Genomic DNA, 24,058 nt, shown 5'->3' with positions numbered 1-24,058 from the left:
CATCCTCCTGTCACTGCTGAGAGAAGGCTGGTTTTACAGAGGGGGCACAGCAGTAGGTGACCAACTAAAGGGGTGTCTTTGGAGACAGGAGGAGGAAGATGTGGAAGAGAGTGTGAGCAGGCTCTGTAGCCTCAAACTTTTGCCTGGTGTGTCCTGTTTTCTTACTAATTAATGGGAGCCTGGCTTAAGATAGGAACACACAGAATGAATAACTCTTAGCCAAAACTAGGACAGAGAATACAAATAAAGCTGAAGTCCTTTCTTCTCTTCCATGACAGGTCATTTTGGGTAGGCTTGAGCCATGGTTTCTGGTAAAATCTAACTGTGAACTTCATAAATGAGTGGTTGTGAAAGTGGGGCTTAAGCACTTTCTATGTCAGAACCACCTGGGAGATAGTGAATGGGCTGTAAGAATGAATATTCTTGAACCTACTTATTATTTATTTTTTTTAAAGGGAGGAGTTGGGAGATGGGAAGAGGGAAAGAGAGATCTTCAGCAGGTTCCACACCCAGCATGAAACCTGCATGGAGCTCAATCTCACTACCCCAAGATCATGACTTAGGCTGAAATCAAGAGTTGGATGCCTTAATAACTGAGCCACCCAGGCACCCCTATGTCAAACTCTTTTAAGACTTAAGTCTCTTGCCCACTAAAATCTTGTAAATACTGAAGTGAATGGAAACCAAGCCAAAGATTATTAGGCCAAGCAAGAAGCAAATTGGTTAGTTTTTATTCTTTCTTGCAGTGATCTTACAATGCGGGCTGGTAAAGAGGGGTAAATTTATCAGCACAAACTAGTACTTCTAGAAAAATAATCTTCTTTAATGATAAGTATGTAATGCTACCTTCAGGTATGAAGTTCCTATATTAGTCAAATGCACTATCCAAAATCAAAATACAAACCATGTTTGAATTTTGTTTTGGAAATAAAATTACTAGTGATTTCTATTTTTTGCTACGATCTGTGGTGGTCAAGATTATTACCATGAGCTTGTTCTAATTACACATGTTAATCTGTTTAAAATGTCTTTTAAAAAAGGAAGGAAGAAAAGGGACAACATTGGATTTTGGGACACCAGTTATGTTCAATGTCTTAAACCAGAACGGATTTCAAATAAATGTTTAGGGGGAAATTTTAAGCATGAGACTTACAGGAAAATCTCTAATTTTATAATGCATAAATTTGAATACACCTTCAAAAAATACATTTTAAATAAGGTTTTGACCGAGTTTGTTTCAAAATTATGAGTGATGCAAATATTCAGTTGAAGGTGGCTGGCGATGACATCAGGAGTTAACAGGTTAGATGTGCTAAAGTTAAATCCTAGGGGTGCCTGGGGGGGGGGCGGGTCAGTCAGTTGAGCATCTGCCTTTGGCTCAGATCACGATTCCCAGGGTCCTGGGATCAAACCTCTTGTCAGGCTTCCTGCTCAGCAGGGAGTCTACATCTCCCTCTACCTCTGTCCTCCCTGCTGCTTGTCCTTGCTCTCCCTCTCTCTCTCTAATAAATGAAAAGAATAAAAATAAAGGTGGTTGGTAATGAGATCAGGAGCTAACATTATATGTGTTAAAGTTAAATCCTAGAGCTTGAGAATCCATCACAACAGGCCACAAGTCTACCTTCTATCATTTAGATTTAGCCTGGATATTCTCACAAGCTTATTCTTTCAGAGGAATTTTAGATTCAGTTTATAACACTTCAGAGAGTCACTAAAATTTAAGGAACATAACTATCTATATGACGTCAAGTTTTTCTTCCCTTTCAAAGAAGGTACATCTCTCCATTAATTAAATTGTCTCTGGTGGCTGTATTATTTTTAAGTCTTCTTAAACTTATTTCTGGTTATTTCATATTTCTTGTTGTTTGTACATTTTCCTCCAATTTGTTTTTAAAATTTCTTACTGTTTTTCAGAAAAGTAATTGATTTAAAAATATTTTTTGATGACCAGTTAACCTATTGACTATTCGTTTCTATTTGTGTTCCTTCACTTGAGTTTAAAAAATGAAGTCAATTATCACTTCTCAGTATACAGAAAGTCCAACCTCCTGTGGGTTAATCTTGACAGAGCTGCATTAATGTTCCTTATTGTCTCCATCTTCCAATATATGGACCACCTCCCTTTGAAACCTGGATCCTTCAATGTCCACATGAATGGCATCTGACCACTTGGTATTAACTCCATTAAATCACTGCTCAGATTACTCCATATAAAAATGGCTCTCTCTTGCTGTCTGCCTGTAATCTTCTATCATCCCAATTCCTGCCCCTCATCACTCCCACTACAGACAGAGATAATAGTCTTTGATATTCCATGTTCTCTTGGGCTGAGCAATGCCTTTTGGACTTATTTCCTGAAGCGGCTCAGACCACTTCTATGACAGATTCACCCCTAGGTATGGCAGTCCTTCTGCCAGCATCAACACCACAAGATCAGCTCCACATCAGCCTTTTTACTTTCTCAATCCTAGATGGCGAGCACTGCTGAAGGTGGAATATTAGCCCTTACTGTGGACTGAGGCTGCTGTCATGGGCCCATCAGCAGTCCTTGGCCATCTTCCCCTGCTATTCCCTCAGCCTGCCTTCTAAACACTCTCCATGCTACCAAGCCCCTTAGCTACACACAATCCATCCCTGTGGATCAAAGAGGCCACATCACAACTTAGCTAGAGAAACAGAAAACTGAAGTATTCATAAGAGTGCAACAACATGTGTTCCCTGATCTACAATGGCATGTATCTGATTCTACTGCATCTGTGTGTCCCCCAAGTTTCAGAAGACAAGGTCTTTCTCCTACTGACATCCAAACCCATTTTCCCACCCCTCTGGGCTTGTGGTATATCTTCATCTTTCCCCTCTCTGCTGACTTTATGGGAGTTTATATACAACCTCACAAAGTTCTCTCATTTAAAAACCAAAACTGTGAGCTGAGTCCAAGATGGTGGAGAGAAGACTTCAGTTTTGTCTATTCCCAGGAATCCAGATAGATAGCTATCAAATCTTTCTGAACACCTGCAAACTCAATTGGAGATCTAAGGAAGGAATAGATGCATTTCTACAAATAGAAAAGCAACCACTTTCTGCAAGAATGACAAAACAGAAAAACTCACCTCAAAAAAGAGAACAAGAGGACTACTGACTGCCAGGGACATAATCAGTATGGAGATAAGATGTTGGAATGAGAGTTCAGAATAATTAATATAAAGACACTAGCTGGGCTTGAAAAAGCATAGAAGACACTAGAGAATCACTTTCTGGAGAAATAAAAGAACTAAAATCTATTAAAGTTTAAATAAAAAAGGTTATTACTAAGAGGCAATTAAAAATGGAAGTGCGATTAGTGATATAGAAGAGCAAACGATGAAGAATAAAGCAGCTAAGAAAAAGAGATAAACAACTATTGTATCACAAGGGGAAAATTTGAGAGATAAGTGATACCATAAAGTGAATATTAGAATAACTGGGATCCCAGAAGAAGAGGAAGGAGAATGAAAGAGAAAGAGAAAGAGAAAAAGAGAGGCAGAAAGTATATTGGAACAAATTATAGTGGAGAACTTCCCCACTCTGGGGAAGGAAATGGACATTCAAGCCCAGGAGGCACAGAGAACCCCTCTCAGAATCAATAAAAATATCTGACATATAATAGTGAAGCTTGCAAATCTCAGAGACAAACAGAAAATTCTGAAAGCAGCTCCGGACAAGTGGTCTGTAACCTCCAAAGGCAGAAACATTAGACTGGCAATAGACCTATCCACAGAGACCTGGCAGGCCAGAAAGGACTGGCATGATATATTCAGGGTGCTAAATGAGAAAAATATGCAGGCAAGAAATCTTTATCCAGCAAGGCTGTCATTCAAAATAGACGGAGAGATAAACAGAAACTGAAAGAATTTGTGATCACTAAACCAGCCCTGCAAGAAATATTAAGCATGATGAGACAGCCCTAAAGTAACATGACCAGAAAGGAACAGAGATGATAATCAAAAAGTGACTTTACATGTAATACAATGGCACTAACTTAGTATCTTTCAATCATTACTCTGAATGTAAATGAACTAAATGCCCCAATCAAAAGACGCAGGGTATCAGATGGCATAAAAAAGCAAGATCTATCAATATGCTGTCTGCAAGACTCATTTTAGACTAAAGACACCACCAGATTGAAAGTGAAGGGGTAGAAAACCATTTTTTAAGCTAATGGACATCAAAAGAAGAGGGGGTAGCAATCCTTCTATTAGACAAATTAGATTTTAAAAGAAAGACTGTAATAAAAGATGAGGAAGGACACTGTATCAGAATTAAAGGTCCATCCAACAAGATCTAACAATTGTAAATATTTATGCCCTTAACATGGGAGCAGCCAATTATATAAACCAATTAATAATAAAATCAAAGTAAAACACTGATAATAATACAATAATAGCAGAGGACTTTAACACCTCACTCAGGGAAATGGACAGATCATCTAAGCAGAAGAACAAGAAAGCAAGGGCTGTGAACAATCACTGCACCAGATGGACATCACAGATATATTCAGAGCATTACAACACAAAGCAACAGAAGACACATTCTTATACAGTGCACATGGAACATTCTCCCAAATAGTTCACATACTGGGTCACAAATCAGTTCTCAACTGGTATCAAAAGACTGGGATCATTCCTTGCTTATTTTCAGAACACAATGCCTTAAAATTGGAACTTAATCACAGGAGAAAAGTCAGAAAGAACTCAAATAGTTAGAGGTTAAAGAACATCCTACTAAAGAATGAATGAGTCAACCAGGAAATTAAAAGGAGAATTAAAAAAAAATCATGGAAACAAATGAAAATAAAACACAACTGTTCAAAACCTTTGGGATGCAGCAAAGGCAGTCCTAAGAGGGAAATACATTACAATACAAGCCTTTCTCAAGAAACAAAAAAGTGTCAAATACACAACCTAACTTTATACCTAAAGGAGCTGGAGAAAGAACAGTAAATAGAGCCTAAACCCAAGAGAAGAGAATTAATAAAGATTAGAGTAGAAATCAATGAAACAGAAACTAAAAGAACAGTCGAATAGATCAACAAAAATAGGAGTTGGTGGGTGCCTGGGTGGCTCAGTGGGTTAAGCCGCTGCCTTCGGCTCAGGTCATGATCTCAGGGTCCTGGGATCGAGTCCCACATCGGGCTCTCTGCTTAGCGGGGAGCCTGCTTCCTCCTCTCTCTCTCTCTCTGCCTGCCTCTCTGCCTACTTGTGATCTCTCTCTGTCAAATAAATAAAATCTTTAAAAAAAAAAAATAGGAGTTGGTTCCTTGAAAGAATTATTATTATTATTCAAAAAGAAAAAGAAAATATGTTAAAAAATATATATTCAAAAAAGAGAAAGGACCCACATAAATAAAATCATGAATGAAAGAGGAGAGATCAAGGGACGCCTGGGTGGCTCAGTTGGTTAAGCGGCTGCCTTCAGCTCAGGTCATGATCCCAGCGTCCTGGGATCGAGTCCCACATCAGGCTCCTTGCTCAGCGGGGAGCCTGCTTCTCCCTCTGCCTCTGCCTACCATTCTGCCTGCCTGTGCTTGCTCTCTCCCCCCCTCTCTCTGATAAATAAATAAAACCTTAAAAAAAAAAAAAAAGAAAGAGGAGAGATCAAAACCAATACTGAAGAAATACAATCCTAAGAACATATTATGAGCAACTATATGGCAACAAATTAGGCCATTCAGAAGAAATGGATGCATTCCTAGAGATGTATAAGCTACCAAAACTGAACCAGGAAGAAATAGAAAACCTGAACAGACCCATAACCAGCAACAAAACTGAAGCAGTCATCAAAAATCTCCCAACAAGTAAGTGTCCAGGGCTGAATGGCTTCTCAGGGGAATTCTACCAAATATTTAAAGAAGAATTAATACCTATTCTTCTGAAGTTGTTTCAAAACATAGAAATGGAAGGAAAACTTCCAAGCTCATTCTATGAGGCCAGCATTACCTTGATCCCCAAACCAGAAAAGACCCCACCAAAAAGAATTACAAACCAATATTCCTGATGAACCTGGATGCCAAAATCCTCACCAAGATACTAGCTAATAGGATCCAACAATATATTAAAAGGATTATTCACAAGGACCAAGTGGGATTTATTCCTGGGCTGCAAGGATGGTTTAGTACCTGTTAATCAATCAATGTGATACACTACATTAATAAAAGAAAGGACAAGAACCACATGAGTCTCTCAATAGATGCAGAAAAAGCATTTGACAAAGTAGGGCATCCTTTCTTGATTTAAACTTTTCATAGTGTAGGGATAGTGGGAACATAACTCAATACCACAAAAGCCATATACCAAAGACCCACAGCAAATACCATTCCCAATGGGGAAAAACTGAGAGCCTTTCCCCTAAGGTTAGGAACACAACAGGATGCCCACTATCACCACTGTTGTTTAACATAGCACTAGAAGTCCTAGCCTCAGCAATCAGGTAACAAAAATAAATAAAAGGTATCCAAATTGGCAAAGAAGAAGTCAAACTCTCATTCTCTGCAGATGACATGATACTCCACCTCAAAATTGCTAGAACTCATAGTGGAATTCAGCATGGCAGGATACAAAATCAATGCAGAGAAATCAGTTGCATTTCTATACACTTAACAGTAAGACAGAAGAAAGAGAAAATAATGAGTCAATCCCATTTACAATTGCACCCAAAACCATTAAAATACCTAGGAATAAATCTAAGCAAAGAGGCAAAGATCTGCACTCAGAAAACTTAGAATACTCAAGAAAGAAATTGAGGAAGACACAAAGAAATGGAAAAATGTCCCATGCTCATGGATTAGAAGAACAAACGTTGTTTAAATGTTTATGCTACCTAGAGCAATCTACACTTTCAATGTGATCCCTGTCAAAATACCATCAACTTTTTTCAGAGCTGGAACAAATAATCCTAAAATTTACATGGAATCAGAAGAGACCCCAAAATGCCAAAGGAATGTTGAAAAAGAAAACCAAAGCTGGTGGCATCCCAATTCTGGACTCAAGCTCTATTACAAACTATAATTATCAAGACAGTATGGTACTGGCACAAAAACAGACACATAGATCAATGGAACAGAACAGGGAACCCAGAAATGGACTTCAACTCCATGGCCAGCTAATATTCGACAAAGCAGAAAAGACCATCCAATGGAAAAAGGACAGTCTCTTCAACAAACGATGTTGGGAAAACTGGACAGCCACATGCAGAAGAATGAAACTAGACCATTTCCTTATACCATATACAAAAATAAATTCAAAATGGATGAAAGACCTAAAAGTGAGACAGAAATCCATCAAAATTCTGAAGGAGAACATAGGAAGCAACCTCTGTGACCTTGGCCTTAGCAACTTCTAGTTAAACATATCTCCAATGGCAAGAGAAACAAAGGCAAAAATAAATTATTGGGACTTCGTCAAGATCAAAAGCTTCTGCACAGCAAAGGAAACAGTCGATAAAATCAAAAGACAACAGACAGAATAGGAGACGATATTCACAAATGACATATCAGATAAAGGGCTAGTATCCAAAATCTATAAAGAACTTCTCAAACTCAACACCCAAAGAACAAATAATCCAGTGAACACACGGGCAGAGGACATGAACAGACGTTTCTCCAAAGAAGTCCTACAAATGGCCAACAGATGTGTGAAAAAAACTCTCAACATCACTTAGCATCAGGGAAATACAAATCAAAACCATAATGAGACACCACCTCACACCGGTCAGAATGGCTAAAAAAGTCCAGAAACAACAGATGTTGGTGAAGATGTACAGAAAGGGGAACCCTCCTAAATTGTTGGTGGGAATGCAATCTGGTGAAGCCACTCTGGAAAACAGTATGGAGGTTCCTCAAAAAGTTTAAAATAGAGCTACCCTATGACCCAGCAATGGCACTACTGGTATTTACCCCAAAGATACAAATGTGATCAAAGGGGTACCTGCACCCCAATGTTTATAGCAGCAATGTCCACCAGAGCCAAACTATGGAAAGAGACCAGATGTCTATCAACACATGAATGGATAAAGAATACTACTTAGGTACCAAAAAAAGAAATAATGTTGTTTACAACAAAGTGGATGGAACTAGAAGGTATTATACTATGTGAAATAAGTCACTCAGAGAAAGTCAATTATCCTATGATCTCATTCATATATAGAATTTAAGAAATGAAACAGAGGATCATAGGGGAAAGGAGGGGAAGAAAAAAAAAAACCCAGAGGATATCAGAGAGAGAGAGAGAGATAAACTATAAGGGACTCTTAACCATAGAAAACAAACTGAGGGTTGCTGGAGGGGAGGAGAGTGGGGAAAAGGGGTAACTGGGTGATAGATATTAAGGAGGGTACGTGATATAATGAGCACTGCGTATTATATAAGACTGAAGAATCACTGAACTCTACCTCTAAAACTAATACTACACTATATGTTAATTAATTGGATTAAAATTTTTTTTTTAAAAAAGGCCCTATCACCCATGATGAAGCTGAGATAAAGAAAGGCTCATGTCTGAGCCGATCACATTAACCCCTCAGTTCCCAATTACAGGCCCTGCTTCTGAATCTACCATGATTTTTTAACATTCAGTTTTGGTTGAGCTTTAGTCACGAACAGCTATGGGGATAAAAGCTCAGTTTTCATCATGTCACTGTTCCAGGATGGTCATTATCTTTCTAACTTTTTCCAAATAAAGTCTTTGTGTGTGGGAACCCCTCCCCGACAAACCTTGCAAGGTATATGAACTAGAATTTAAATTAAAACAAAACAAAACAAAACAAAACAAAAAAACCACTTTCCTCTGACCTCACTTCCTCTAGTTACCTTCCTCCCCTTCCTTCATTTCTCAGTGGAGTCTCTTGAAACTACCGCCTACCCATGCTGTGTCTGCTTCTTTATTTCCCATTAATTCACTAGAGTCTGGCCTCCATTTTCCATGCTACACTAAAATTTCCCTAGCAGAGTTCCCTGTTGATCTCTGTATTGCTAAATGTCAAGGGCTCTTCAGGAGTTCTTCTGATGCTATTGGTAGCTCCTGCTCATGCTATGCCTTGGGATTCTTCTTCCCTTGATCATTTTTTCATGATTCTATTCTATGCATTTAATATTATTATTGCTTTGTTTTCTGCTGTGCCATTTATTTTTACTTCACCTTTGTGGCCTCTTCTTTTGTCCTTCATTCTAACATAAAATCATTCCTGGGTTCTCTCTTTGGGACTCTACTCTTCTCTCCATTTGGACAATTTCAACCATTCTCATGATTGATTTTATCTACTCAGTCCCCACCCTGGGGCACTTTCTCTTCTGCTATTCTTTTAAAAATAATTTGTACAGATTCTTGTTTATCACAATAGATTGAAATTCATATTTAATGTCATATTAAGATATTGCTCAAATTGTAGTGAGATCTGTTCTAGAGGGCAGGGTCCATGTCTAATGCAACTTAATATCCTTATAACATAGTACTGTGAACCTTAATAAAGGAAACCTCATGGAAAATGGAGTCAGGAGGCTAGAACATAAGGAGCTCAAGTTGTACCACTAGTTGCCCCATTTTGCAGACTCAACAGAAAGAGACAGACCTTGCATTCTCCAAAGGAAAAAAACCCATTTTACTACCATGGCAGGAGGTAGGAAGATTTTCTCCATGCCTGGCAACAGCCCAGCCAATGAGAGACTGTTGCCAATCAGCCAAAGAGTTTACACCAATGGCCTTTTGTTTATAACAGTCCCTCCCAACTCCCCTATTTTCTCTGTAAAGGAGCATTCCTTTCCTTTATTCTGTGGACTTGCCTGGCATTTGCTAGCATTTACTTGTCCCAGATTGCAATTCCTCTGCTGTTCCTGATTAAACCCATTCTGATGGTAAAATAATTGGTTATTTTATTTTAAGGGGGACAGTACAGTACCTAACAATAGTAAGTTCTCAGAATAGTAAGTTCTCAGAATATGTACCTTACACTACTGGTGTAAATAAAGGTACTTTTAAAAATATAAAATTTTTTAAAAATGCTGAAGTAATTATTAAGTTGAAGTAGTAAACGAGTATCACTGGCTTCATCTCTGAGGAAAAAGGCTTTTTAACCTTAAATTTTCATCTGTATTCCAGTATAATGGTATATTATTTTCAGAACTGAACTACAGCTGAGAAGCTTGCAGTTCTACTGGTAAGAAGTTTGGTCTGCCTGCGTGTTATGGGTTTGACATTAAGCTACGTGATCGGACATTTCTACTATGACTGGTCCAGCAGGCATTGTGACCCTGTCAGCTGCATGCAAAGGGCAAAGCAGGCATGTCTGAATGCAACATGAATGTTGATAAGCATCTACAAATTTGTGAGAGGACAGTCTAGGTATGTACAAATGGCAATCCTGCCTTAGCCAGGTGTAAGTTTACCTAGGGAAAGGAAGGAAAAAGATAAAAGAGGATAAAACCAAGTAAGAATGCAAGGATTCTATTCATACTCAAAAAACTCTCCTTAGTTATTCCAGTCTGATAGAATTGTTTACACAGAGGCTAGAGCAGAGTGCAGAGAAGTAGGACAGTTTCTTCAAAGACTCTTCCTTTTCAGGTTGGAAGCAACCTAACAAATCAAGTCATTCAGCCCTCCTTCTTTACAGAGGAGGAAAGTGAAAACCAGAGTGAATGACTTCCCTAAAGTTCCAAAGATTCAGTAGCAGAGCCAAAGCCAGAAATAAAGAAAGAGAACAAAGCCAGGAAGAGCATTCCAAATGGGGGCTCCAGGTCTGCCCAGACTCTGTTCTTTTTAGTTCTCCTGGCCACGACCATTTGAGCCACAGAAAATCTTTACATATGTGTCAAAAACATGATTCTGAACTCTCAAGCAACCTATCTTTGTTCTTCCTTCTGCCTGGACTAATTTTCCCCCTCAAGCTGAGGCCAGATTCTTTACTGCCCTTCAACCACACTTCAACATCACTTCTTACTTCACCTCACCTCAAAGAAAACAAATTGCCTACATGTCTGTTCCCATTAGCAGTAGACAACTACTGTGAAATTTCTGTCACATGGTATTAGTTATATGTGTGCATATAACTGTTGAATTCCAGTGGATTACAGAAGAGCAAAGACAAAGTACATACAGGTTACCAAACACTACACTACACAGCATTAAAATCAAATATCAGGTGAAACTGCTATGCTAATAAATCCATTTGGACCAAAAACTGGGAAGGAGAAAATATGTTTATCTTTAAGAAGGCTCTAGAATTGGGGCACCTGGGTGGCTCAGTTGTTAAGCAACTGTCTTTGGCTCAGAGTCCTGGGATCCAGCCCTGCATCGCGCCCCCTGCTCAGAGGGAAGCATGCTTCTCTCCCTCTCTCCTGGCCTGTATTCCTTCTCTTGATGTATCTCTCTCTGTGTCAAATAAATAAATAAAATCTTAAAACAAAAAAGAAGGGTCTGGGACTTAACAGGTAGTAGTAGATCAATCATCTCTCAGATATTAACAAATAGGGGACACTTAGACAAAAGTGGAAAGCTTCACACTGAAAACTGATGGCCATCCTGTGGAAAAGTCAGGAGTGATGCCTGGCATATATGAGAAAAGTCCATCTGGTATAAACCTCTGCTATGGAGAGAGGGCCTGAAAAATTGTAAATAGCATACCAATTCCCTTAGTCTATAATGACAGACAAGATAATATAAGAAGATTGTGACATGTGAACTTCACTTACTTTAAACTAAACTGAGGACAAAGTTTTTCACAAATTGTTTCCCCTAATACATAGAGAATACACTTCGATGAAAAGACATCACATGCTACATTTGCATACTCAAGTATTTTTTAATGCTTATGATATGTCTAACACCTACCTGGGTATATTGTAAACACTAAAAAATGATTTTAGGACAGAAAAAAAACTGTAATATCTTCCTGTTCTCATAATGAGGTTACAAAATAATAACCAGAATTTGGACATATAGAAACTAGGTTGTAAATATCACAAACTTGGTCTTACTATTCTATAGTCACAACTTGATTTTGGATCAAAAAGGATCCTATCCAAAAGTGTTTTAAAGGTATTTAATTTATTTTTTGTCCACCTTATTCACCACATTTGGCTTCAGGTTGTTTCCAGAAATTGAATTCATTCTCAAAGGACAAGGATTTGCCAACCTTATGACTATTCAAAGAACGGGCTCCAGGCTTTGGAAGTAACTCTGTAAGAAGAGTTTCAAAAGGTTTTGTGCAATTGCAGCATTTTTGGAAAAGTTCTTGGGTTCCTTTGGTGACTACTTTTAAAGAGACAACATTCACATGTTTTTATAACAAAACAATCACATTACTTTGTAGAAACACTCTGTGCTTATGCAAGGAAGAACCCAACCACAGTTTTTAAAAACCAGAATCTATGAATGACTGTTGCACAAATCACAGTAGAAAGCTGAAACTGCAATGATCAAGTTCCCGGTGGTCAGGTCTGAGCAGAAGGAGCCAGACAGGGATGCCTGTGTCTGACAATACACAGACAAAGTCCCAGTGCCCCAGAGTTTGCTGAAGATGCTCCCCCTATCTACCCTGTCCTTGGCATAACATTAGAGATACTTTCAATGTTAGAAGTGTTGAATGGAAAGGAATCTTGGATTTATAGTTGAGAAAACAGACTGATCAAAGTCAAGAGGTCTACTCAAGGATCAGAGACACTGCATGGAGGTATTCTGCCTTCTGTGTCTTTACCCTTCCTAAATCTACTGAGGTTGTTTGAGTAAGGAACCATCTAAGGGGGCTGGTTCAGATTAGACTGCTGGGGCATTTGAATTTTGGCTTCAACACTTCAGAAGCTGCTATGATCTTGGGCAAGTTGCTAAGTCTCTGTGAGGCATAAAATGCAGTGAGAACCATACCTACCTCATATGTAAAAGCACTCTGGTGTCTACCACATAACAATGATATCACACCTCACCTAAGCTTTAATATATTTTCAGAAGCTACCTTGTCTCTCCTTTGAAAAAAAATTTAATCTCAAAATATTCCTTTCCTCTGCTCTTATTTTCCTTAGGGGCAAAGGCCATATGTTCTTCATCATGGTGACTGCCATGACATGCAACATGGTACCCAACATACAGAACTACCTAGTCAATGTCAGTTGAGAATAGGAGCAAATCTCTCAGTTACTATCAGCTGTTAAATACTGCCTTTCTCCTACGCCACTGATTATTCTCTCATTTCAGGTATTGATGAAAATGCTGATGTTTTGATTTTAGTATCTGATTTCCACAAAGGTGCTGTGATTCTTTGTAAAATTTTTAGAAAAGATTCTGATCAAGTCAAGAACAAGTGTAAGAAATCTACTAACTTCATGTGTACTTTATATACTATATACTTTATTCTAAGAGGAAAGGAAAATATTCTTGATGTTTCCTGTAAGCTCTCGCAAGACCAGAGTTTATGTTATGTAGCATAATATTTAAGCTGTTAGGATCAAGTGAGGTGTTATTTTCCAAAGATTTATAGAAACAACACTGTGATAATAAAAGCTGTCACAATGAATTAGTTTTTCATCACTGTTATCCTATAGCAACTCAATTCGCAATACACTCTTCTTATGGCACTACACCCTAGGAGTTTCAAAATAATTTGTAGGATCCCAAGATCATGGTCTTCAGGTAATAATCCCTAATAGTAAAGGACACAAAATGTAGGCTATTTCTAAGGTTCTTCCCAGTTTTTAACTCACTGCATGAGATGGAAGACATAATTTGAAAAATCCAGAAGATAACAAATAAGGGTATAATGATAAACCTGATATATAGGGACTTAACGAAAACACCAGCCTTTATACACAACTCAGTATCTCCATGAGGGAAGAGGCATGTCTGCTATACATTGCAGTGTCAGAGACTTCACTGACAGCACACAGAAGAGCATATGGAGAGAAGAGGAGAAATAGAACAGGGAACCAGGGATCCAGGGGACAAATCGAAGATTGTACACATTAATGTTAAATTAGCATTTTTTCTTTCTCTTTTCCATGTAACTCGATATCCCTCCTGAGTTCTTCTTTCTTCTCTCCCCCCTCCTCACTCACTGTTGCCACCTTCACATTTCCACTTCCCCGCTCAATCTCTTCTTTTTTTAAACCCATCTCACCACTATTGTGCCCTTCATCTAGTTGTTCACATCGCAGCCCAGCTATAGCTACCTCCTCTCATCAAGGGCCTGCCTAGTGTCCTTCGTTTAGGAGAGGGGAACGGAAGAGATGAGAAAATGTTTTGATAACTGGAGGACAGTGCAGTCAGAAATCAGACTCTCCATAAGGCCACGTTGCTAAGGTCCACTCAAAGTCACGTTCTGATGGATTTATTTATCCTTCAATGCTAGAATTGAGGAGGCCACTTTATTGGTAGATAACTACTATGCAAAGAAGTTTGAGCAAACAGTGCTTTATGAGAATACCGTCTGCCATTTAGGTAGCTTGTGTACTAGGTATGCTGTCCAAGGAGAGCATGATCACTCTTGGTCCTCCCACGGTCTTTCATTTTACCAAGTCCAACATACTTACATGCATACTGGGAGCTGAATATTCTAAAACAAATCAAACAAACAAACAAAAAAACCTTGATTCTGGCCTTAAGTGCGAGAGAATACAAAAACCTCAGCAAGCAGTTATCTTTGAGATAAGGGCATTTATAACGCGGGAGACAGGAACAAAGCCCTCACTTTTCATTTTGTACACAGCTCACCTTGTTTTATTTTTCTAACCTTATACACATATTGCTTTAAAATAGGTCAACACAGATGGAGGAGATTATGGTCCAGTTTTTAAATTTCTTCTATTATTCTGTCATAAAATATGTGATAAATGTTTTATGAAAAATTTAAGAGGTTGTAAAAAATGTACCCAAGTATGACAGCCAGAGTTTCTTTGTTAACACTGTAACACCTGTTCACATCTTCGATAACACTGCAGTTTGGAGGAGTTTTCAAAATTGTAAGTATGAATGTCACTCGGCTAACAATCAACAAATGTTTATTATGTTATGGAGTATAAGCCACTGATCTACCTTTAAAGTGCTTAGAATTTTGCTTCCCTGCACTGTGAAGGCATTTTCTCTTAAATCTATACCATGGGCCCTCATACATTGCTAGGAGAAACATCAAATGGTATAGCTGCTTTGGAAAAAATCTGCCAGTTCCTCCAAAAGTTAAACAATTATAATAGGACCTAGCAATTCCACTTCTAGGTATATACTCAGGAGAATTAATAGCATATGTCCACACAAAGACGTGCATGCAAACAGTCATAGCATTATTCATAATAACCAACATGTGGAGACAAGCTAAATGTTCACGAACAAATGAAGAGACAGACAAAATGTGGTATATCTATATAGTGGAATACTATACAGTAATAAAAAGGAATGAACTGCTGACATATGCTACCTCACAGATGAACCTCAAAAACCCAATGTTAAGTGAAGGAAGGCAGATATAAGAAATCACATACTGGGGCACCTGGGTGGCTCAGTCAGTTAAACATCTGCCTTCGGCTCAGGTTATGATCTCAGCATCCTGGGGTCGAGCCCCACATTGGGCTCCCTGCTCAGTGGGGAGGCTGCTTCTCCCTCTCACTCACACACTCTCTCTCTTATAAATACATAAATCATAAAAAAGAAGAAACCACATATTAGATGATTCCATTTATATGAAATGCCCAGAATAGGCAAATTTGTGGAAACAGATAGTAGACAAGTAGTTACCTGGGGCTAGGTGGGAATGGGGAACAAATATGCCTAAGGAATCTTATGGGGGGGTGAAAATGTTCTAAAACCAGGTATGCCAATGGCACACCACTTAGTAAAGTTACTTAACTGTACACAGGAAAAGAGTAAATTTTATGATATTTTATATATATATATCTCAATAAACTTGTTAAAACTAATCTGCCTCTTGAGACATCATGTCCCATTCTGAATGGGACATGGAGTGACTTATGACAACATACAAATTAGTTTCTCTTACGGAATGCAGTTGAAGTTGGTTCTGCTTCTCTGCTAGGAGTAAATAATCAAATTTAAGTTCAGATTAAAAAACACCCGTTGTCCTTTGAGGAGAAAGAATGGTCACTGAGATGACAGTGGCAGAGTCTTTCTTGAGGACCTCTGCTTTACGCCATTTGAAAATGTGTGAAATGCCTAGAGCTGAGCATTTAAAGAATCAGAAAGATGGTGAAGCAGAGTTCTACTGGAGTGCAGCAAATGAAAAACAATCAGCAGTTTAAAGATGAGGAGCTGCAAGATAAAACTCAGTGCCAGGAAGCAGGATGTGAAAATCAATGGCTTGTAGATAACAGTCCTGGACAACAGATGGGATAACAACCAAAGCAGTAAGTAATATTTAAATAAGCTGGTAGGTCACTGAAAAATTACAATAGGAGATCCTTTTAGCATAAACTAAAAACCAAGCTGCCATGTAGGTTTTCAAGGAAATGCTCAGGTACGCTCCTGAGAGTCCTCAAGGTCTAACTGATGTAACAGAGGCTCCCTGAGTACATCACAAGGGCATGAGACCATCAGGCAGGCCTGTTGAATTTTGATTAATTTAATTACTTTTTATGTCAGCCTCCCTACCTCCAGGCTACCCTCCCTACCTCCAGGCTACCCTCCATTGCGCAGCAAGCCCCAGACCTTCAACAGCAAAGATGAACACAGCTATGGTTACTGAGAGCTCATGATGTCAGGCAGTAGGGGAAGTGAATTTCTTAATTTCTCATTTAAACATGAAAGCAGGCATCTGTGAAACATCTGACTTAAGTTTTCCCCTTTACAGATGACAAAAGGGAGACTTAGTGGTGCTAAGTAACTGGCCCGGGTCACACTTCAGGAAACAGGAAAGTTAGATTTCAAATCCTTGTTTCTGGAGCCTACATTCTTAACATCTTTATGAACTACCTTGATAAATCAGTGATCTCCCTGGATAGTACCCTCAAGCCAGAGGACTGATTTGACTCATTAAATCCCTTTCCAAGAACATTTTAGACCAGCACCCTGTTTGATTTTTCTCCATCTTTTTAAACTCCTCTCATTGTTTCACTTTAATAAAATTTTAATGGTTTCTAATGTTAACAGTATTTTATTCTTATTCCAAAGTTTCTATTAAAAAGTATACTAGATAACCTCTCAGAATTGGTGACCTGGAAATTAGAATTTTTGAAAAATGTATACACATGTACACACATGGAAAGAGAGATAATATATAGGCAATATACAATATGGAGATTTTCTTTCTAAATGAGCACTTTGGAAGTTTAGAATTAAACAAGGACTAAGAAATCAAGCTATCCTCAAACATTATTGGTTTTTGCTCCTCTTGCCTCCAAAGCAAGACCACGTCTTAACTCCAACCTTTATTCTGTTTGTATGATAAATGCTTTTGGGGCAGGTCACTTATTTTTACTTGAATTCACTAATGTCAAATATGTTCCTAAAATCTTTACTACTTCTTGCTAATACAAAAGTTTCCTTTTGAGGTAAATGTTTATGTTGTCCACATCCATCCTCTCTTTCTCCATATATATCCAGTTGAATAAATGTCTAGAATTCTTATGTCTCAAATTATTAAAGTATGTTAAAAATAAAAACTGCATTAGAAATATGCTAAATGTGATAAAATTCATTATTTGAAATATGAATTTTTCCCAGAAATATATCAGTCAATTTAGATCCTTTTTGCAATTCATTGAAAATAACTTAGCTGGGCGCCTGGGTGGCTCAGTCAGTTAAACAACTGTCTTCTGCTCAGGTCATGGTCCCAGGGTCCTGGGATCAGGTCCCACATCAGGCTCCTTGCTCAGCGTGGAGCCAGCTTCTCCCTTTCCCTCTGCCTCTGCCTGTTGTTTCCCCTGCTTGTGCTCTCTCTTCTTCTGTCAAATAAATAAATAAAATCTTAAAAAAAAACTATGAAAATAACTTAGCATTAATAAATGAGATCCACAAGAGAGTTTATGAAATTGAAGTGTATCTGAGAAAATGTGTGTCAAAAAAGTTAGGTTTGTTACAAATGTCTATACATTGGGAACAGAACATTCAGAATGAAAAAAGTGCTGAAAGGGGAAAACTAGGATCTCAAAAGGAAATATACAGCTAAATTAATGCATTTTGGTGATGAATAAATGTGCAGCCTCACCTCACTGCTAATACAAAGATGAGTAATTAAGTCAAAATTCTTGGGCCGGTACCTAAAAATTCTAACTGCTACAGACAGAAAATTTGATTAAGAAACTTTAAAAGTAAGATTTCCCTGGAAATATTCAAGCAGAATATCATTAAGTAGATTATATACCTTAATTAGAGGGCTGGGTGTCAGCCTTTCTCACTCACTAAGAGACAGTCATTAGAAGAGATTATACATCGGGCACTCTGAGAAAATCAGTAAGAAAAAATATGATGTGAGTCTGCTAATATGTCCTGGATTAGTACGTGAGTTAGTATCTGTTAACAACTTAAAATAGTACTTTGTACATAATAAATGTCCAATAAACATTAACTATTAATTATCAGCAATAATAGTGGCAGCTAAGTTCTCTGGGGTTGATCACATGCATACAAGGTGAGCCCAGATAAGGGAGAGCTAAGTATGGCCTTTCCTTGCCTAAGGAAATGCTTTCAAGAAAGGAAATTTTTAGTTGACTTGTAGAAGTACACTGAGACAAAGAAAAGAGGGAACTGCTTGAGAAAGGAACAGAGGCGAGGAGGGAATGAAGGGAAACTAACTCAGAAGTACATTTGGCTCATCTGTTTCTTATTCTTCCGCATCCTCACCTTCTAAGTACAGGGCCACTAGTGCAACTGCTTAGCTATAAAGATGTGCATGCTAGTATTAGGAATGAGACTAGTGCATGCTAGTATTAGAAATGGTTTATGTGTGCTCAGATCATGAAAGGCCTGAACTTCTTGGCAGAGGAGAGGAGGTCATGGAGGGCCATCAGAGATTCTGGAATACAGAAGTAGGGATAAAGTATTCAAGTTCAGAACTAGAGTGAGCTGTCCTGGCCTTGAATTTGAGCTGTTCTATGTTAACTAGGCCTCTGCCTAGTTGCTTAACTTCTCAGACCTTCCATGTTCTTATCTGTAAAATGGAGATGACAGTATGTGCCTAATCGTGTATGAAAATGAACGTGAAGGGTTAAGCACCCTGCCTGCCACAAAGCGAGGATTCTCAGTAAGGGCCAGCTATTATCAATTATGAACCTAGGTTCTAGGTGATAAGGGCTTTGTAGGAAGACAAGCCATTCTAACACTAGAGAAGAAAATGTCCATTGGGACACTCGGACTCCAATGACTCTGAGCTTAGTGATAATTAATCTAAGTTACAAAGTTCAAAACCAAGAAGTTAGACTGCGTTTCTAAGCATCAAAATTTTGCTCCTCAAATGATTTCGGATATGTAATAATCATAATGCACGTAACACTGACAATGTATCTACCTCCCTCTTAAAAATCACTCTTATTCCATTACCAAAGCAAGAATTCAAATGCTCAGGAAGTAGAAAGTGTCTAAAGTCTACGATTGACTCAGAAATGACTACAACAGGCCTAGAAATTACTACTTTGTAACAAACAAAACAAAATAAACAAAAATCTCCATAAACCTAGAAAAATTTACTAAAGAGTGCCAAATGGGCAAACATCCTAACTGTGGAGAGGATTCAGTTATAGGCCAAACTTTTTATAGAACTATCTTGTTCATGGGTTTAATACGGCCAGGGACCCCAATGTCCTCTGAACTTCAGTAATAGATAAATACAGAAATATCTATCTATATATGTATGCGTCTCCTCAACACAGCTCTTGAGTTCCAGAAGGGCAGATACCACAACATCTTCATTCTGTATTCCCCACCAGTCAAGAGTAGGTATTCCAATATTTGCTGAACTGAAATGAATTTGTCAAAGTAGGTGTTCCAAACAAAGGTTCGGCTGTTTGGGTTCTTCTGCTTCAATATGGTTAAGATTATCTTCTATAAAATTAGTTTGCCAATATCTGAAGAGTTTTAAGTTAAGAGAATTCATCTAAACAGCTAACAGATTTTCTCAATCTACTAAAACAATATCCTTAACTGAGTAGACTATTGGGAATGTGAAGATGTAAAAATTTAGGAGCTTCTGGGTGGACCTGAATCATTCCGCTTTGTGTAACAGGAATATAACACTGCCTGCGGCGGACTCTTGGACTAGGGGGTCACAGTCCTGGGCTCCAGCCTTATTTGTGCCCCTTAATACTCCTGTCACCTCAAACATCTATCAAGGGCCGTTTAAAATGCTACATATACCTCTTTTTAAGAGAAGCTTATATAAGAATGATTAAGTGCAAAGGAGATAGATGGCCTTTGCTAGTTTACCTTTTTCTTGGGCTTGAACAATTAGAACAGAGTTAGGATTTTATTTTAGGCTAAGAAAACAAAAACATTTTTTAAGGGTTATACCTATGGGATTTTTTTTTCCTCAATCAAGTGTCATCTATCATTGAAGAGGAAAGAGTATCAGCTTAAGTTGACAAAGCTGAGAGGCAGAAGAAAGGGTAGCCAAGGAAAGCAGACACTGGAAGAGAACACGACCAAAGCCTTTGAAATAACAAATCAAAGCAGCTAATAAAAGCTATTCTTCTTCCAAAACTTCAGCCCAAACTCTGATACACAGATGGAAGATGCTTTTATAAACACAAGTCTTTATGTGGAACCAGGCTGTGTCATAAAAAAAAATGAGTACATGTTGAAATTAAGCAGATAGAAATCTAACTATTTTTTAGGTGCTGCCCAACAGGTTGGTACCAAAAAAAAAAAAAATTGAGTTTATTTGTTCATCTTAACATTTATATATTTATCTTAGTATCATCATTTAAAGTTACAGTGATAAAGGGGCTGCTGGGTGGCTCAGTGGGTTAAGCCTCTGCCTTCAGCTTAGGTCATGATCTCAGGGTCCTGGGATCAAGCCCGGAATTGCCTGCTTCCCCCCTTCTCTCTTCCTTGCCTCTCTGCCTACTTGTGAGCTCTGTCAAATAAATAAATAAAATCTTAAAAAAAAAAAAAAGTTACAGTGATGTAGAAAAGAAGAGAATAACAAAAGATTCTTTTCATTTTTCAAACAAGAAGGTTTGGGGATAATAACTATGGAAATAATACTTGCAGCTTTTTAAAAAAAGCTATACAGAGAAGATAAAAGAGTTTTATTACAGGAAGCTAATCCTTGTGACCAAAATATTTCAGTTTTCAGTTTCTAAAACCATAGGAGTTTATAGGCCCAACAATGTGCAAATCCTATTATGAACATGGATCCTTTAAGAGGATAGTCAGAACCCAATATTTGAAGGGTTTTATATTATTATATATTCCTGTGCTCCCTCATCCCACTCCTACACCCTCTCTCTCTCTCAAAAAAAAAAAAAAAAAAAAAAAAAGTGTTGAAGAAGTTTGTGTCAAGTTCCCAAGCAAAGCCAGACAGTCTCTAAGGGGAAAAATAAAGCCTAGTCCATGTTTTCCACCACTTTCCCCCTCTCTGGAGGGGAAACTCTCTTGAGGGGATGAGAGAACAACACCCTGAAGCTCTGAATCGAACGACAAAACACATCACCGCGACGCTAACGACCAGATGACATCTATGAGGCAACTTCACCTTCCCACACGTCACCAAGAAGTAGGGCAACAGGAACAAATGTGAGCTGCTGCTTCCTGACCGGCCTTAGAGACCTGACGGCTTGTCCCAGACGTCCCTCGGGAACGACCGACCTCCAGTCGTTGCCTTCGGGTCCGATCCCTGGCATCCTCACGGGACTGCAAGTTGCAGCCCACTCCTGACGCACTACCGTGCCTTTTCCTCTAACACAGCATCGGAGAAGGGGAGAAAAAGAGGCGACCCGGCGTCACCGAAAGAATTCAAGCCACAGGGCCGTCCGTCCCCCGCTCAAGTTCCACTCCAAACCGGTCCCCGGCAGAGACGTCTGGCCAGGCAGCGCGCTCTCGGCCGCCGGGGCTGGGTCCCCGCGGAGCATACTCACTGGGCTGAGCCAACTCTGCTCTCTCTCTTCGCGAGCACTTTGGCAGGCTTTGTGTCTTCCACATCTTGCTGTAGTTCGGTCATCGGGGCCGCCTGTGGAGGGCACCTTCAGGCGTTCCCCCCGCGGCTGCCGGCGTCCGGGGCGCAGGCCCTGCGAAGCGCGCCTTTCCCCCGCGCTGTCCCCGCGCGCTCGGGGGCTCGGCGCATCCAGGCCGGCCCGGCGCGGCGGGGCCGCCAACCTGGACACGTCCGGCCCGCGGCGATTGGTCGGCTCAGGCGTGCGAGCCGGGGAGGGAAGGGGCGGGAGGGGGCGGGCCGAAGCCGAGTGACAGCCTCTTGCACCAATCGGGAGGCCCAGGACGCGCTCGAGGAAACCTGTTGAACGAGTCCGGGCTGGGGGGAAGGCAGCTAATTGGCCACGCAGGTGAAACTGCGCCAAACTAGGCTCCGTAGATGTAACCTCGCGATGTGGGGGCCTGTTTGCCTCCCCGACTGGAACCCGGGAGTTTGAGAAGCGGGCGGCCCGGCTGCGGCTCCAGGAAATGGTTACGCCTGCGCGAGGCGCTCTCGCACACAGATGTGCTGTGTGGGCTGGCTTGGGGCCTAGCCTAAGTGATTCACACAGGATGTTGCCTCATGGGGGACTGCTCCGTCGAGGCTTCATTAGTAGGTCAGTTGAGTGACAAAGGTAGGGAGACCTGGTTGTCTCTAGGGGTGGTCTGGTGAACCCTTCCCGGGGCTAGCGGCGGGGACGGGATGGGGATGGGGAGGCGTCCTCAAAACCTCCTTGGCAACTCAGCAGGGGCTGTGCCCCCGCCGGGTCCAAGGAATGTCTCTTCTTCCAGCTTTTTGGTGAGGTTTCGAACGTGGTGACTCGATCTGAAGTTTTGCATTTCAAACATCATTTATCGCGCAGGTTTTTTGAGAGCTGCCGTGTTCCAGGTATCGTTCTAAACATGCCCGTATTACACCGAGTGAAGCGTGTGTTGGTGGTTTTCTACTTCTCCAGAGTAGTTGAGAGTAAAGAGTAGTTTTACTTGCTGGAAGCCCACATTGCCTTTCAAACAATGACAAGGGGCAACAGTAGCTCATGACGTGGCTGGGTGGGGGAGCAATCACCAACTCTGTGCTCTTTCTGGGGCTGCAAGTCCTTCATTGTTCTCTTAAAATTGATTTTAGATTTCAGAATAATGACGAAGACTACGGAACCGTAGCGTTCACATGTATGTATGTATATGTGTGCATATATGGTGTGTGTAAAATAAAACACCTACCTTTTCAGATAACTGCAAGGATTTGGGGGATCAAGTCCCTTCCAAAGTTCTCTTTTCCCCCCTCTCCATTTATTAACTATATGATTAGGCTGAAAGAACAAAAGCATCTTTTAGTAGCCCGCTTGCTCCGAAATTGATTCTCTTGACACTTGCAAAATAAAACTCAAAGAAAAATGTTTAGGTAAATTCCATGAGAGTTGGCCTGGTACGTCGTGCGCTCTCTACCTCCAGATTTTTAAAAGATTTATTTATTGGCACACATGCACCCCAATGTTTATAGCAGCAATAGCTACAATAGCCAAACTATGGAAAGAGCTCAGGTGTACATCAACAGATGAAGGATAAAGATGTGGTGTACGTGTACAGAGAATATTACTCAGCCATCGAAAAGAATGAAACCTTGCCATTTGCAATGACATGGATGGAACTAGAGGGTATTATGCTAGGCGAAATAAGTCAGTCAGAGAAAGACAACTATATGATTTCACTCATCTGTGGAATTTAAGAAAACATGAACACAGGGGAAGGGAAGGAAAAATAAAATATGACGAAATCAGAGAGACAAACCATAAGAGACTCTTAACTGTAGAAAACAAACAGGGTTGCTGGAGGGGAGGTGGATGGGGGGGTTGGAGTAACTAGGTGATGGGCATCAAGGAGGGCACTTGATGTAATGAGCCCTGGGTGTTATATGCAACTGAAGAATCACTAAACTACCTCTGAAACTAATAATCCACTATATGTAATTAATT

The 24,058-nt window shown here is 39.7% G+C and overlaps 1 protein-coding gene across 10 annotated transcripts in view; it reads right to left on the bottom strand.

The window, feature by feature from the left end:
• GRAMD2B (GRAM domain containing 2B) overlaps window positions 1-24,058 on the bottom strand; it is a 113,333-nt gene that overhangs the window by 48,683 nt on the left and 40,592 nt on the right. For 2 of the 10 annotated variants that reach the window (XM_013060849.2, XM_045087104.1), the window contains exon 1: window positions 22,034-22,303. The exons of 2 other annotated variants lie outside the window; for them this stretch is intronic. In XM_013060849.2, coding sequence (XP_012916303.1) covers window positions 22,034-22,097 — 64 coding nt within the window. In that variant the 5' untranslated portion in view covers window positions 22,098-22,303. Of the gene's footprint in view, window positions 1-22,033; window positions 22,306-24,058 lie in introns of those variants that run through there. 6 more of the 10 variants (XM_045087108.1, XM_045087105.1, XM_013060851.2 and 3 more) reach the window with 5 other exon arrangements.

This window comes from Mustela putorius, unplaced genomic scaffold (genome assembly GCF_011764305.1).
Source record: "Mustela putorius furo isolate JIRA1106 unplaced genomic scaffold, ASM1176430v1.1 tig00001059_pilon_pilon_pilon, whole genome shotgun sequence".
Lineage (NCBI taxonomy): Eukaryota > Metazoa > Chordata > Mammalia > Carnivora > Mustelidae > Mustela > Mustela putorius.
Note: the sequence above shows the minus strand (reverse complement) of the source record. Positions and strands in the feature narration are given on the sequence as shown.